Below are 16,275 nucleotides of genomic sequence, written 5' to 3'. Positions count from 1 at the left end.
GAGAGGGAAGCAGGCTCCCTGCAGAGCAGAGAGCCCAATGGGGGGCTCCCTCCCAGAACCCTGGGATCATGACCTGAGCCAAAGGCAGAGGCTTTAACCCACTGAGCCACCCAGGCACCCAGAAAGTTACTTTTTAAAAAGATTAACCAAATACTAGCAGCTGGAACCTCAGATAGTTTGACTGCTGGAGAGACCTCAGGGTTAAATACTTCACGATGGAAAGAGGAGGTGAGAAGAATGGAGAAAGCCTGTCCTTTTTCGCAGGCTGGAGTTGTGGCTTCTATTCTTCGAAGCAGCCCAGAACCCCTGAGGTGTGTGATGGGGGATGGAGGTGGTTCAAGATCTGTTTCTTCTCCGGGCAGGTCCTCAAGTGTCCAGGCTGCCCCACCTACCCACCAACACCGTTGACCCATGCTGTACCTTGTGACAATGAAGAAAAAAGGCTCCTCTGGCGGCATCCTGGGGATGAGGCCCTTCTTAGGACAGCAGCAGAGTCATGCCAGCACATGACTGAGCTGGCAAAGCATGGGCAGGATTGCCATCCAAGCTTGCCAAGAGTACTTGTGCAGTGTGGAAACTGAACAACTGTAAGAGGCTGCCCTGGACCCTTGCCGTGGCCACCCAAATATGGTTTTGGGGTTGGAGGAAACTAAATCCCAATGCCTCCCCACTGCGGTCTCCAGGCTTAGTTAAGCCCACAGACCACCTACTCCTAGGGACCTGGGATTCCTACACAGGGACCTGGACCAGACTCCTACACCCTGTCTTTTTGGCCTCCTCCTACTCTGGTTATTTGGCCCACTGGGCCTGTAGAGCCCATGCCGTCATGGGATCTCTACAAGAAGGTCAGACCTTCTACCTATGAAGGTGGGCCTTGGTCTAGTAAATCCCAGCCCCACAGCACTACAGGCCCAGACCAAGGCTGCTGCTCTTGGGCTAAGGCAGAGGAGGGTAAGATCCTCCCCTTGCCCCCACTCCAAGCCCCAGCTCCTCTGGTTCTCCCCCTGAGGCTCAGAGAAAGGAAAGACTTACCTCTGGATCACAGAGCTAGTCAGGGGCAGAGCCAGGTCCCTGCTTCCCAGGCTGTGGTCTTTTGGCTCCACTGGATTGCCTTGGGGGAAAAGAGAAGGCAAGAATGTGCAGAATTCAGAATTTCAAAGGGAGGGCTTTGATTTGAAATCTGAGTCCTAAAATCACAGTCCTCAGAGGCAGAAGGGCCTTGAGCAATTATGTTTCCAAGATTTCCCACAAGATACAGATCACGTAGGTCGGTCGTGGTTGTGTAGACAGCTTCTCGGGCCCTGTCCATGCAGGGGGCTTGTGATGGACCAGCAACTGGTGTTTTTTAACAAGGGGCGTTTGGGACACTCCAGCGGGACCCACCCATTTCACAGATGAGGAAGGAGGCTCACACAGGAGAAGGGACAGGCTCACCATCAACAGCCATCAGGTCCCACATATTAGAAAAACTACAAAAGCGCCTATACTGTGAGCTCCGGGACCCTACACCAATTGATCCTGATTGTTTTGTATGTAACGTAAAAATAATCTTCCCCTGATTCTTTGGGACTACATGTAGGAAGCCCTACAACACCTGGCAGAGAATGAGGGCTCAGAACATGGGAGCTTTTATAATCAATAGCATTATTATAATTTATCATTCCCTTTGCTTGATTTCTCCAAGTGCAAATGACGCCAAAGTCTGACATTGAACCTGATAGCCTGGCATTCTAGCCTCCTGTGGGGCAAAGGAAACCACAACCATGAACACATCTGGTGCCATTATTCTGAAGCAGAAGAACTAACTAGTTCCCCCAACACAGACTGTACTATAAGAGTTGCTCAGGTAAAGAGATGAATTATCAGTTGAAACATACACAATTTTAATTTAAATATGTGTATCTGGACAGTGTCTCGCCACCCTTCTGGCAGGCATCATATTTTTAAGGAAGATTCTAGAGGCATTACCCATTTGGCTCATAGTTCTTTCTGATCATCCTGTAGGGTGTGTGAAGACGATCCACAAAGGGTGGTCACACATTTGCTAAGGCCTCCGTTTGTCGGTCTGACACCACGAGGAAGAATGTAAGATCCACTACTGACTGTGTGTCTTTGGGCAAGTTGCTTCACCTCTCTGGGCTTCCGTTATTTCATCTGAAAAATGGGGCTAAGCTCCAGAGTAGTATGAAGATGAAATGTAAGCACAGACGTAAGGCTCCTGCAACAGAAGACACACTCCATCTCCATCTCCAGGCTTCCCTAGAGACTGGGCTCCATCAGCTTTTCCAGATTCTTCTCCCACCCTGGGGATAACCTTGTGTGTTCCCAGGCTCTGGTCGCCCATAGGATCTCAGCCCCCATCTCTACTGCACCAATCCATCTTGCTCTCAAGGCTAAGCTCCAACACCACCTCCTGCAGGCTGCCTGCCCAGATTCTCCCTACCCCCAAACCAAATGTGGTCTCCATCCTCGTTTCCTGCACTATCAGCGCTCGGTGTCTGTTTTTATATGTATGAGAATCCCTTGTCTTTTGGGCCTTACTCCTAGGTATCATCAAAAATTATTTATTTTTTTTTTTAAAGACTTTATTTATTTATTTGATAGGCAGAGATCACAAGTAGGCAGAGAGGCAGGCAGAGAGAGAGGAGGAAGCAGGCTCCCTGCTGAGCAGAGAGCCCGATGTGGGGCTCAATCCCAGGACCCTGAGATCATGACCCCAGCCGAAGGCAGAGGATTTAACCACTGAGCCACCCAGGCGCCCCTCATCAAAATTTTTTTTAAAAGTCTCACTTGAAGTGTGTAGATCCGGATTGATTTCATTGGCTCACTAATAAGAAAGAATAGCTGGTGGGCGGCCCCCATCTGTAGCTTTCCTGTGTATCAAGTCCCAGAACCCACTTTAGGAAAGAGATACAATGTGTTTCATTAATTTCACAGCACACCACTTCCCCCGCCCCCCATTTAACCTCTCTGAAATGAACTGCATCTTCCAATGAATGGGCAATGAGTACTCTTTTTTTTTTTTTTTTTTTTTTAAGATTTCATTTATTTATTTGTGAGAGAGAGAGAGAGAGAGCACAAGCCGGAGAGTGAGGGGGTCAGGACCTGAGCCTAAGGCAGATACTTAACCTACTGAGCCACCCAGGCGCCCTGAGTATTCTTTCTTAATGATATATGAATTAATGCTACCTTTCATACCACCTTAGGTTGGGTGAAATAAGGTATTTTCCCCACTTTGTAGCTGATCAATTGCAGGCACATGAGGTTAAGCCACTCATTCAAACACAGAGCTATCACACAGAAGTGCCAGGCTCTAAACTCGGGCAGCGTGATGGTTTAAAATACAGACCTGGGGCACCTGGGTGGCTTGGTTAAGCATCTGACTCTTGATTTCGGCTTGGATCACCATCTCATGGTCTTGGGATGGAGTCCCTTCTGGCTCCGTGCTCAGCGGGGAGTCGGCTTGGGGCTTTCTCTCCCTCTGCCCTTCCCTCCTGCTTGTGCTTGCGTGGGTGTGCACGTGCAAACACACACACACACACTCCCTCTCAAGTAAATAAATAAATCTTTTTTAAAATAATAAATAATACATTTTTAAAAAATAATAAAATCCCGGTCTGTGGGTAAGCAGCTCCATGATGTCCCCCAGCGATCCCGCCTCCTGGTGTCCAAGCTCTGTGGGGATCCCTCCCTGGAGTGGGGACGGAACCAGGTGACTCTCCCCCAGGAAGGAACAGAACAGGGCAGAAACGACGGGAGGTCACTTCTGAGACAGAGTTCCCCAAAGACTCTAGCTTCGGCCTGCCCCCATCTCTTGCCTTCCCATGGGCTGGTTCCAGCTCAAGTCAGCAGCCACGACGCCATAAGCTGCCCTTGGGAGAGGCCCACGTGGCAACAGCCAGCAACCAGAGAGGAACTCAGGCCCTCCACCTGCAAAGAGCAGAGTCATGCCAACAGCCATCCGAGTGACCGGGGAGGCTGATTCCCCGCAGCTGAAGCTGGACATGGCAGCAGGCCCCTGACTGGAGCCTGTGAAGGACCTTGAGCCAGAGGCGCCCCCACTCTCGGCCAGGCCTGGACTCCTGTCCCACAGGAGGTGCTACATGAATGTTGCCTTAAGCCACTAGGTTGGGGGGTAATTTTTTTAGGCAGCAACAATGAAAAGTCTCCAATATTTAAGACAAAATATGTACTGCATCAGGTCCTGGGAACACAGAGATGGAAAGTCTTCAAGGGACACCCAGTGGAGGGAGGGAAGGCCTACGTGTGTGACTGTGACGGAGGGTGACTGGGAGGCGGGCAGGCCGCCAGGGACCAGCACTCCTGCCCTCAAGAGGAAACCACGCTTAAAAAGATTTTACGCGCCCTGGAAGGAGCCCTCCATCCTCTCCGTAGGATAGATAAGTGATAAAAATCTGATTGGCTGACCGGCCCAGAGGCTTAATCAGATTAAGCCAGTAAAAAGCCCTAGACTCAGAAATCCCGTGGCAACCCCTCCGGGTCTCCTTCCTCCTTGAAGTTTGTGCTATCACTTTTGCGATCGCTCAGTAAATCCCTCCGGTAACCTCGCATCCTGTCCGCCCCTCTGTCCCGTCTACGGCTTCGTTCTTCCCAGTGGCATGGCCAAGAACCGTGGGCAACAGCGGAGAAAGAAAAATCCTGCAACAATCTCTGTGTTTAAACTGTGTTGGGGGGTGGGGGTTGGGGAGCAGGAGGGGGGCTGCCTCCCTCAGCCATGCAGAGGGGACAGTGGGCTCCCAGGCTGGTTTTCCCCGAGCACAGCAGCGTCTGGAAAAGGCAAGTGCTTCCCAGCTGACATGAAGGCAGGGAGGCAGCAGGGAAGGAAGGGAGCACACATTTTGTCCATGGGCTGGGGAAGTTGTAAGATGACACACTTGGCAGGAGGATATCGAGCAGCTGCCTGCTTGACACAAGAGTGAGTATGATTCACCCCAGCGCGTCCCAGAAGTCTGAGTCAGCGAACTCTTCCTGGACCAGGCTTCAGTGAGAGTGGGGGTTTGGGGGGGAGGGGTTTTCTGAGTCCATTGCATGGGGGTGAGGGTCCTGATCGATAAACAATGGCTTTGCTGCCTTTCATCCAGCACCAGGGCTGGCCTCTGGGTTGGACATTAGAGGGTTGGTCAGGGTTGGAGTAAAGAGGGCCCTTCTTGGGGCACCTGGGTGGCTGAGTGGGTTAAAGCCTCTGCCTTCAGCTCAGGTCATGATCCCAGGGTCCTGGGATCGAGCCCCACATCGGGCTCTCTGCTCAGCAGGGAGCCTGCTTCCCCCTTCTCTCTGCCTGCCTCTCTGCCTATTTGTGATCTCTGTCAAATAAATAAAATCTTAAAAAAAAAAAAAATTAAAAACAAAAAAAAAGAGGGCCCTTCTTCTCCATGCTCCTCTTCACCGTGGCCCTGCCTGAGCTCCTCTGGCTGAGAGACGAGCCCGGAGGACATGACAAGACCCTTCCCCCCGGGAAGGCCTAGCAACCCCGAGAGACAGAGGAAAGAGAGCCAGGCCAGCCCTCGGGAGAGGTCAAGGATGAGCCCAGAGCTGCAGCCAGCGCTTCCCTGACCCCAGACAGGGGGCCCTGGGCAGCAGCCCAAACACAGAGGAGGACCCCCGGCTCTGGGTCCCACCTCGGCCACCAACACCAGAGCAGGGGGACCAGAATGGGCGCAGCATGGGTTCTGACCAAGGAGCGAGTCCCAGCTCAGCCTCTTACTGGGCGTGCTTCCCGCAGGTGGGTCCCCTCCGAGCCTCTGTTTCCCGATCTACAAAATGGGGATGACAGTGCCCACCTCACAGGGCTATCATGAGGCTGAAAGAGCCGCTGCTGGTGGTCTAGCTCTTCCACATCCACGATTTCATCGGATTTTCACAGCGACCCATTTTGCAGCTGATAAGACCAAGTGAGAAGGGTTAGGGATTCCTCTGGGCTAATGAGTCATGTCCAGCCGCAGTAAAATATCCAGAAACGTACATTTTACCGTGTAGCCGTTTTTCTGTACAATTCAGTAGCACTACCTGTGTTCACGGTGCCATTCCCCCAATCTCTGGAACGTTTCTTCTGGGGGTCTGAAGCCCTACAACCGGGAAACAACCAGTCCCTGGCAGGCCCCGCGCCACCTTCCGTCTCTATGAGTTTGATTCTTCTAGACCAGAACTGTCCCGTTTCCTACTTCCTTCTTAAATTTAATAATGTTTTCTTTTTCAGGGTGCCCCCTTGGTGGGATCTGTTCACGTGTCCCCCCCGGCAGGAGGGGCATCTCTGCCCTCAGTGTTACCAGCATTGATGACTCGAGCTCTGTGCTTTGAAACTAGGTTAGTAAGTCCTTTTACTGAGGAGATCCTGAAGGGCTGACCCAGGCCAGGGGACCTCGAATCTTCTCTCAGACACAACAGCTGGGGCTCTAAGCTTAGAGTTGAGAACTTAGAGAATTTGTCATATGTTCCTTTGTCGCACAAGACCAGGTCATTGAGCATGCCCAGAACCATACTTTTGGACGATTTCTTTTTGGCCTTGGCCCCAGGTCTGCTCACCAGGTCTTTGTCTTTCTTGGACGACTTTCCCGTGGGTAGAGAGAGGCAGTGGGGGTGCTGACTCAGGGATGCTTGTACCCTGTGGCCTGCCCTTTGGTTTATGATGGCCACCTCAGCAGTACCAACCTTTGCCCCCAAATAAGTTCCCATCACAAGGGTAGAGACTCCAGGCCATCTCAGAAGCCACTGGCTAGCCAAGGGGCCTGCAGCCGTCCAGTGCTCTCGGCCTCCAGAACCATGGGGTCGGGCCCACGCAGCCAGTCCTTGCGAGGACCACGGCCCACCTACGGCAAACTCCAGGAGCCCTGGGGGAAGCCTCGAGAGAGCAGACTGCGCAGGGCACTGAGCCTCACGCAGGGGCATGAGAAGTCCAGGCCCTCCATCGAAGGCTCAGAAAGGCTGGACATGCCCAGTCAGGAGTGGCTGCCACGGGGCCCGGAGGACACGGAGCGGCTCATCCAGGCCCAGCAAGGAAAAAGGCAGCAGTGGCGGAAGCAGTATCAGCAGGTTTGGCTGCGGGTTGATGGACGGAGGAGCACTGCAGGGGAATGGTGGGGACTCCACAGAGAGGGACCCAGGGCAGCAAAGGCTCAGAAGTAGAAACATGGGGGACCAAGGACCAAGAAGACAGCAGAACTGTCTGGCGATGAGGCTGGAAGAGAGGTATCCAGTCACCACGTTTCAGAGGGCCCTAAAGGCATTTGGGATTTATGCCCTAGGCACTGGGGAGTTACGGAAGGTTTTAGAGCCGGCTGGTGATAGGGTCAGAGCTGTCCTAAAATGATCGATCTGGCAGTGGTTACATGGGTGGATTTCGCTGGAGGCAAGGAGATCAGCCAATACAACTTCCCCAGGGTTACATCTTGTGTTCCTCTGCCCCAGGAAAGGGGGAATCCTGACCTCGTTGGTGGGAGCTGCGGGATCCTGGCCCTCCCTCCTTATTCTGGACGAGGTGCCCCCTCCTCCCCCCGCAGTGCCCCGGTCTCTGCGGTCTACCACCACCTCGTGGCAGTAGGTGGAACAACACTGAAGCCCACTGCAAAGCCCTGAGACCGAGCCCTGATCTCCCCGCTCCTCTGTCTTCCAGCAGGTGAGGAGAAGATGGAAGAGCTTTGTCTCCAGCTTCCCAGGTGTGACCCTGAGCCGGCAAGCCTCCCCACAGCCCCCTCAGGGCACCACCAGCTAAGGGGGTCGGAAGCAGTGCAGGCCCCTGGGGCACCCAGACGGCATGGCTATGTCTGTTGACCCACCACTTCTGGGCCTTCTGGACCCCTCTGCGTGGACCACTCGTGCCTCCCTTCCACGGTGCACCAAGGCCTCTGCCATCAGCTCACCCGAGGGTCCTGTGATTGCCCCTCGGCCCTGGCCCTCCACTCCAAGGCCAGCCTGCAAGGAAGACCCCAAAAGGGCTGCGAAGAAGGGGGCTCATCTCTGTTTCCTGGTGGACTCTGCCCTCTGGGCAAGGGGGCATCCCTGGGCAGGGACAGGTATGAGGGCCTTACCTGCCTAGAAGTAGGGGTGTTGACACCCTTCGCCCCACACAAGCCCAGTCATGAACTTCCAGGACAGAGCTCAGTGAAGCCAGACCCATGGCTGAGAGGCTCTTGTCCCCCCACGCTCCCCACGCCCCGCCTGCCAGCAGCTAGTGGTGGGCGAGACGGGTCTCCCTCCCTGACAGCGAGCCCTCCAGGGGCAAGGACTGAGTCAGGGCACTTGTCAGTACCGGAGCTGTGTGGCTGAAAGGCCCAGGCCTGTATGTGGTCACTTGAACCCTCACAGTGTCCCAGTGAAGGAAGCAGGGGATGCCTTCCCTCCTTGTGTGACCGAAATGGAAACTGAGGCCCAGAGTGAGGAAGGAATTATTGTTTTTGGCATCTCTGGCCCCACCCACACCCAGTTCCCACCCTTGGGGCTGAACCTAGGAATAAAGATTGCCAAGCTGAAGTAAACTACGTGCCTAGTGATTAATTTGCCTGATGAGGGAAAGGCTTGCCTCAGAATTTGCCAGAATGGTGGACCGGGGGCACCAGGGATGGGTTCCCCATGGGTCCCCAGGAGGCTGGGTCTTTCCTGCCACTTCTCTTGACCTCACTCCCCAGAGGACTTGCCACCCCTCCCACCAGCTTCGGGGAGAGTGCTTTGCCTTGTGCACCGTCATGAGGCTGGGCTCCCTCCGAGGCCCAGAAAGAGCGAGAGGCTCAAGGCTACACCGAAGGGACGGTCTTACCCCAAAGGGTCTGAGCTCTTTGAGAGACACTGGCACTTCTTGTGGGGTCCCTTGGCTGAAACAGACTCAAGGTCAAAGGTGAGGGGTGTCCCAGAGTGAGGTCTGTCCTGGGATGGTGGGAAGAGGGTCCAACCAGACAGAAAGGAAGGTTCCCGGTTCCCACAGAGTCCAGAACCCCGGCAGGGCCACTGAGGAACAAGAGGGCTCCTGGGGAAATCTTGTTCTAGACAGCCACTGGGATCAGAGACTGGGGTGCCCGGCTTGGAAGCTGGAATCTGGGAGCTGATCAGAAGCTTCCAGACCAACAAGTCACAAACTTTAGAAGCCCGCTGCTCTGCCACCCTCTGCAGTAGCCTCTTGGGCGCCTCTGGGCAGCCCCAGGACTCCAGGAAGAATAGTTTGAGTCCATGGCTGTGGCAAACCCTCATCCAGAGGAGGAAACTGAGGCCCAGAAATGGGGAGGTGTCTTTGTCACCCTCCAGGTATCTGCCCTCTAGGCTCATCCTGGCCTCTGTGTCCCCAGGGATTTTCTAGCCCGAATCCTTGCTGCTCTATTCGTCATGCTCTGTGACCGGTTTGTCCAGTTATGAACTTCCATCATCCACAAAACAGAAGGTTCTGTGGGGGCCTGGCCTGCTCATCACTAGGACCCCAGTGCCCGGCTCAGAGCCTGGCCCATACTATTTTCTATTTTCCCTCCCCTTGAATCTGGTGGGCCCTGCCCTGCTCAGACTAACTGAATGCGGTAGAAATCACGATGTGGGACTTCTGAGCTGGGGCCTTAAGAGGCCTTGCTGCTTCTGTTTCTGGTCTCTTGGAGGCCAGTGGCCACGGGAAGGGGTCCACATGATCCGGCCCCAAAAGTGGCCCCGAAATAGATCCGTCCATATTCTAATCCCCAGAACCTGTAACTTTTGCTTGCTATGGAAAAAAAGACCTTTACAGATACAATTCAGTGGAGGAGTGGGGCACCTGGGTGGTTCAGTTGGTTAAGCGTCTGCCTTGGGTTCAGGTCATGATCCTGGGATCCTGGGAGCGAATCCCACATGAGGCTCCCTGCTCAGCGAGAAGCCTGCTTCTCCCTCTCCCCCTCCCTCTCATGACCCCTGCTCATGCTCTCTCTGTCCCAAATAAATAAAATCTTTAAAAAATTAAGGATCTTGGGATGAGGAGGTCCTCTTGGATTCTTGGGGTGGGAGGCACCCAACTCCAACAAGAAGCTTCCTTAGAGAGACGCACAAAGGAAAAGACACAGAGGGCGAGGCCATGTGAAGGCGGGGGCGGCGTGGAGTGCAGTGAAGTGACCACAAGCCCAGGAAGGCTAGGGTTGCCCGCAGCGACCAGTGGCCGCCAGCAGAGTCAGGAAATATCGTCCCCTGGAGCCTCCAGCCCCATGAGATAATACATTCTTATTGCTTAAGCCGCAGAATTTGGGGCATAGTTACAGGAGCCCCAAGAAACTAAGAGTGTTTGTGTGATTCTGCCTGGCAGAGACTGGCTGGGTGTTGAAACCCGACGTGCCGGCTAGGTGACAGCTCCCAGACTTGCTTGCACTCTGGTGTGGCTTTGTGGCCAAGCTCTGGCCAGTGGAGCATGAGTACCCGTGGCACACATGCCCCTCCAGAACCAGTAGCCAAGCCTCCCCGCCCAGCCCTCAATGCTTCCCTCTTCACTCACAGGCCTGCCCAGTGCAGAGGACCCAAGGGTGCTCTGAAGTTAGGGGATGACAGTGGCACAGAAGCAGAGCCCCCGTCACCCATCTCAACCATGCTAGGACCTCAACATAGGCCATAGGCTTCGTGTGAAGCCTCTGATTTGGGGGCTGCTCGTGACAGCCGCGAGTCTATCCCTGCTCTTTCCTGTCAGCTCTGTGTGGTTCCTTGGGGACGGAAACTTCCAGAAGGAGGGACAATTCTCTTTGCTCACCGCAAACCGCTCACCTTGGACGGTGTCTGTCTCCTTGAAGGTGCTCGGCAAACAGTTGTTGAAGTCCTGAGTCCTCTGCCACTAAGGGGTAGAATTAGCCAGGCCGAGGGAGGGAGGGAGGGAGTGTTCCAGGTGGAGGGAGTTGCTTGGGAGGCCCAGAGAGAGCATCTGGGAGGTGCAAACCATGTGAATGGTCTATGGCAGGACAGATGTCCCTGGCTCAGGCTCTGGACATACATGTGGCCGACGGTCCCCTTCCCCACCTCCCTGTCTCCCCAGCTGTGCCCTCCTTGGGTCTTGCCCGTCTTGGTTTTGTCTGCACATGAAGACTTCACTCCCCTGGGGTGGGCAGGCCACTGGGCTCAGGCCCGGCTCTGTGACTGTCCCTCACACACTCATGCCCCTGGGGGCCTCAGCTTCTGTCAAGAAGAGAGGATACCCTTGCCTTGTCAGCTTTTGGGGTAGGGTGAGTTGACAGGAGGGGGCATGGGCACCACACCAAGCTGGGCCACACCGAATAGGGGCTTGGGTTCAATCAAGGTGAGAGGGAGGGGGTCTAAGGCTGCTTCCGGGCCGGCCAGCTCCTGAGCCGACCAGCTAGCCGACCTCAGCGGACTTTGTCTATATCACAGGTCTGAGGTGGAGGAGGTGACACCGTTGGAGGCCTCCCCGATGTGCGTGGAAGGGGTGACCTGTGTGGAGAGATGACGCAGCCAGCACCGGGCTTTCGAAGGGCTCCACCCTCGGCCCGCCTGTGCCCGAAGGTCACACAGAGCAGAGCAGGCTTTGTGCCCCCGGGTTCCGGTCCTGCTGCCCACAGGGGAGAGCCTCCCCGGCCTCTCCCATGCTGTGGGGGCTCAGATCCAAGAGCTGGAGGGACCTGGGACCCTTCAACCCACCCCCTGCCCCTCTGTGCATTTCCAGAACCAGAGACACTGTTTCTCAAGGTCCTTCCACAGGACCTTGGTGCTCAGGCTCACAGTTCTGCTTGAGAGGGAGACAGACAGGCAGACAGACTGATGACCAGCGGCTCTGTTTCGAAGCAGAATGGGGTAGGAGCTTACAAGGCAGATCAAGCAGGAGGCCCCATTCCTGAGCCAGCGGGACACTCTGGGCGTGGTTGGACCTCTTCCCCCAGCTTCCTGCGGCTTCCAGCGGCTTCCCGATGCTAGGAGGCCAGCAGGTGGGGGGAAATATCCTGCAGAGGAAATGGGGCCACTTGGCTGCCATCACGGGGAAGGCAACAAGGCAAGCGGGGAACACCGTGTCCCCAAGCACCTCTCAGAGCAAGGACAGCGAATTCAGCTGGAAGGACACACAGAGACCAACGGATCCAGGCCGTTCGTTTTACAGACAAGGACACACAGGTCCCAGCAGGCCAGAACTCTCTGCCCACCCTGTGCACACAAAGCCCCTTCCCTCCGGGATGGAGGTGGGGACCGCAAACTCAGAGTGCCCAGATAGTCAGAAGGGCTGGAGGCCGAGCCTGAGTACCAAGCCTGGGGCCCCCAGCCGCTACCCTGCAACTAACTTGGGGAGTGATTTTGAGCCAGTGATTACCCTCCTCTGTAAAATGGAAATCTTGATCTCTGCGTCTTCCTGAGCCAAAGGGCACACCAAGCACCAAGTGCACAAAAGCTTTGCAAATCAGGGCTTGCTGTGTTCTGAAAAGGAACAGCATCGCCGCCCCCTCCTCCCCACCTGCGTCATCAGGCAGGAGAGCAAAGTCTATAAAAGCTCTGTAGCCAAATGCCTGAGTTAAAGCCCTGACTCTGCCACTTACTAGCTCTGTGAACTTGGGCAAGACGCTAACCCCTCTTTCTGCCTCGGTCTCCTCATCTGTTCAATAAATGTAAAACTGACCCCTCCTCACTGGTTGCTGTATTCCCCAAGTGAACGCATGCAAAGCATTAAGAGCATTTGGTCCTCGGTTCCTAGCAGTTCCAGAAGGTTCACCTGATGTGACCCGGGGTGGGTCCCTTCTCTGAGCCTCAGCGGCCACCTCTGGCAAATGGGGGCGCTAATAATAGCATCAGACTAAAGGCATCCTGGGGATGAGATAGGCCAAGGTGCACATGCACTGAGCACGGGGCCAGCACACAGAAGTGCCTGTTCAATGAGAACCTGGCGCTCAGAGCACAGTGTGTCCTCACCTCACCTTGGCCTGGCTGGGCCTTGGCAGGGCTATGGGCATTAGGATCCAGGAAAGTGGGCCCAGCCGCAGACCAGACAGCTGCCCCAGGGCCTCCCCAGGACGCAGTCTCTCCTCTAGTGCCAAGGCAGGAACGGGTGTGGGAGGAAGGTCTTTCATCACCCTGCACTGTGGTTGTCACCGAACCTTCCTGCCCCACCCCCACGAGGCCCTGTCTCCCTTCTCAGAGCTCCAGACACAAGCTGTCAGCTCAGCCGATACTTAGCCCTCTGTAAAATGGAAATCTTGGAAAATGGAAATCAGAGCCCTGCTCTGGGGAAGACTTCAGGCGGGATGACGGGCACAGCCCCTGGAATCCACCACGGCCACAGCCACGGAAGTGAACCCATATTCCAGGAGCTGGCTGGGGGAGCAGGTGTGCCCAGAGACGGGCTCTTGGAGAGTGGGCAGCAGAGAAGGCTTCTCGAACAGCGGAGAACAGGGCAAGGGTGACTCCCCACCCTCCCAGAGGGAAGGGCACGGGGATATGGCTCAGCTGGAGTGTTGGGGGAGATCCAGGCACATCTGCGTCTTCCTGGGGGACAGGTGAGAGTGGGGGAGGCGAGGACAGGTCCACGAGGGACAAGGCGCAAAGGACCAGGACACCACTTTGCCTGGGGAGCCGTCACAGGGTTTTCAGTAGCTGGGGAAAAGGGATAGCTTAAAGATTCCCTGTGACCCTCCAGCCCAGAGGATGGTGGAGACTCCCTGGGCGGAGGGCAGGTGGACTGTTCCCATTTTACAAATGAGAGTTCTCAGGCAGGTGGGGAGGCGGGCTTGGATGGGTCACACCCAGCGAGATGACGAGGCCGGGCGCTCCGTACTCCACACCCGGGCCCCCATCACATGCCTTGGCACAGATCCACCTTCTGTCTTCTTTCCTCTGCTGGGTCGCACCACCCCAGCTAGGAGCTCCCGGAGGGCGGGGTGCTTGGCCCCCACTTCCCAGGGCTGGCTGCGATCCTGACAGCTGGGGTTGGATTGGTTGGTGAGGACGGGCGCCAGGGAGGCTGACCACAGGTCTGGGCCCCTGCTTCTGCCCTTGGCGCTGGACACCCTCTCGATCTTTCCACATCCTCCTCCTACTTCTGTCTTCAGCTCCACCCTAGAAATGAGCAACCCACCTCTCCATCTCTGCTCGCACAGTTGCTGCCTCCTGGACCGCACAGACACCAGATGTCGTGACTGGTCAGTGTGCTTAGATCAATGTCATAGACCAGGATGTTTGGAGGGCTAGCATCCAAAGCTGTTCCAATGTCTGCCACTTCACCTTCCCACAGCAGAAGGGCCCTGGGGACTGGTGTATATGTTCCATGGGGAGGTAAAGTGAGCTGGAGCCTGCCTAGTGGGCTCCCTGCAGCCAGCGGGTCCCTGAGAGAGGACGGTCTTCCTGGTCCGACTTCCGAGTCACTCCACAATGGAGACTCCATTCCTGGGATGGGGGCTGTGCAAGCCTGTTCCCAACCAAGAATCCTGGATCTTCAGAGACGTGGAGTAGGGGGTTTGGTTGGCTGGCTCAGGGGGCTCAGTTACCCATTTGCTCACTAGTTGTGTGACCTCTGGAAAGTCCTTGATCTTTTCTGGGCTGTGCCTTTTTTTACCTGGAAAATGAAAGGATTGAATAGTTTTCCAGGTACCCCTCTTTCTGTTTCAATCAACAAGAAACTCAACCTAAACCAGCTTGAGGAAGAAAAGAATATATTGGTACATATAACGAAAAAGTTTAAACACAGACTAGCTTCAGGTACAGCTTGCTCAGGGACTCAAAGCCATGCCTAGGACCTGTGTTATCACCCTCTCCCTCTCTCCATCTCTCTCTCAGATTCATTCTTTCTTCATGGTCTCCTCATGGATCTGCGGATCTCTCAGCCCCTATACCCAGGAGCACGCAGGGAAAGAATGCTTATCTCTGTCTATAGGCTCATCTCAGAACCAGTCAGTGCTGACAGGTAATGCAAAGCTCTGACTGGTCAGGTCTGAGTTGTCTTCCCTGGAATCACATGGGACAAGATGGATTCTCCAACTAAAATATAAAGCTCTTATAGGAAATAGTCAATTGCCCAAGGTGACACAGCCCCCTTTAACATGTCACACAGCCTCCCTTTTACACGTCCCAAACCGTCTTCCCAGTCAGGATCAGAAAACTCAATGGTCAGCACATCAGTTAGGGTCCTCCAGAGAAACAGAACCAGTGTGAGACATATACGCATACAGATTTATTATAAAAATAGGTTCAGTGTAGGGGCAGGGCTAACAGTGTAAGTCCAAATCCAAGTCTGGATCTAAGTGCCAAGGCTGGAGGAAACTGATGTTCCAGCTCAAAGACAGCTGGACAGAGAGAGAATTCGGCCTCACTCTGCGTTTTGTTCTTTTCATGCCTCCAGCAGATTGGAAGAAGCCAGGCCACATTGGGGAGAGCTATCTGCTTTACTCAGTGGACCAGTTCAAATGTTAATCTCATCCAGAAATGTCCTCACAGGCACAGGCTGAATAATGTTTAATCAAGTATCTGGGCCTCCCATGGGCCCAATTACACATGAAATTAACCATTATAGGGAATATTAACCGTTATAGCGAATTCCCCACTCTCTGTATGCCACTTCTCCCAGCTAATCTTGTTGGCCTCATCTTCCAAATTCATCCAAACTCAGAGAACTTGGCCTCCCTTTTAAGTACCACAGCCCTGGCCTGACCACTATCTCCCCTCATTAGGACCATGTTCATGGTTTCCTATTTGGTGGTCCCATTCCGACTTGGCCCCCTGCCATCTACTTTCCACATGTGTAAAGGGTTAAGCCTCTACAGCTAAAGTCAGATCTGGGCACTCTTCTCAAGACTTGGAAATGGCTTCCTGTTCCTGCACACCAAATCCCATGGCATACACCACCCGACACCATCTGGCTACCTTTCCAACCTCATCAGGAGCACCCCCCTCCACAGCCTTGGGCCTCAGCTCAATCACAATGACTTCCTGGACGTTCCTTAAGCATATTGACACACTCTCCCACCTCAGGGCCTTTGCACTTCCTATTGACTCCATGCAATGTTTTCCTGTAAAACCTGCCTCACTTCTCTTCAATCTCTGTTCATTCATTGCCTCATCACAGAGGAATTCCCTGAATTTTCTACCTAAAATAGCTCTCCCATCCTTCCTTTCTCTACCTTACCTGCTTATTCTGGCCAACATATGTTCTTACTCTTATTCTCTTTGCGACCAGAACATCAACTTCATGAGTCAAGAACTTGATATGCTTTGGGACCTGCTATATCCCCAATAACTGGTGCATAGTAGCTGTTCCATGGATTTGACACCAAAAGCAAAAATAAACAAGTGGGACTATGTCAACTAAAAAGCTTCTGCTTAGAAAGGAAACCATCAATAAAATGA

The 16,275-nt window shown here is 54.3% G+C and overlaps 1 protein-coding gene and 1 pseudogene across 2 annotated transcripts; one reads left to right on the top strand and one right to left on the bottom strand.

Moving 5' to 3' along the window:
- Positions 1 to 6,240: 6,240 nt before the first annotated feature.
- On the bottom strand, positions 6,241 to 9,618 carry LOC132008391 (small ribosomal subunit protein eS25-like; annotated as a pseudogene).
- Positions 6,702 to 8,482, top strand: C1H11orf86 (chromosome 1 C11orf86 homolog). Of its 2 annotated transcripts, none has more exons than XM_059382608.1 (2): positions 6,702 to 7,050; positions 7,634 to 8,482. In XM_059382608.1, exons 1-2 carry the CDS (start codon positions 6,781 to 6,783, stop codon positions 7,727 to 7,729), a joined length of 366 nt encoding a protein of 121 aa, XP_059238591.1. In that variant the 5' UTR covers positions 6,702 to 6,780; the 3' UTR covers positions 7,730 to 8,482. The 2 variants fall into 2 exon arrangements, with proteins under 2 accessions (XP_059238591.1, XP_059238502.1); XM_059382519.1 differs by having other exon boundaries at positions 7,631 to 8,482.
- Positions 9,619 to 16,275: the final 6,657 nt, after the last annotated feature.

Source organism: Mustela nigripes, chromosome 1, assembly GCF_022355385.1.
Source record: "Mustela nigripes isolate SB6536 chromosome 1, MUSNIG.SB6536, whole genome shotgun sequence".
NCBI classification, from domain to species: domain Eukaryota; kingdom Metazoa; phylum Chordata; class Mammalia; order Carnivora; family Mustelidae; genus Mustela; species Mustela nigripes.
The sequence above is the reverse complement of the archived record's forward strand: the minus strand, read 5'-3'. Positions and strand labels throughout refer to the sequence as shown.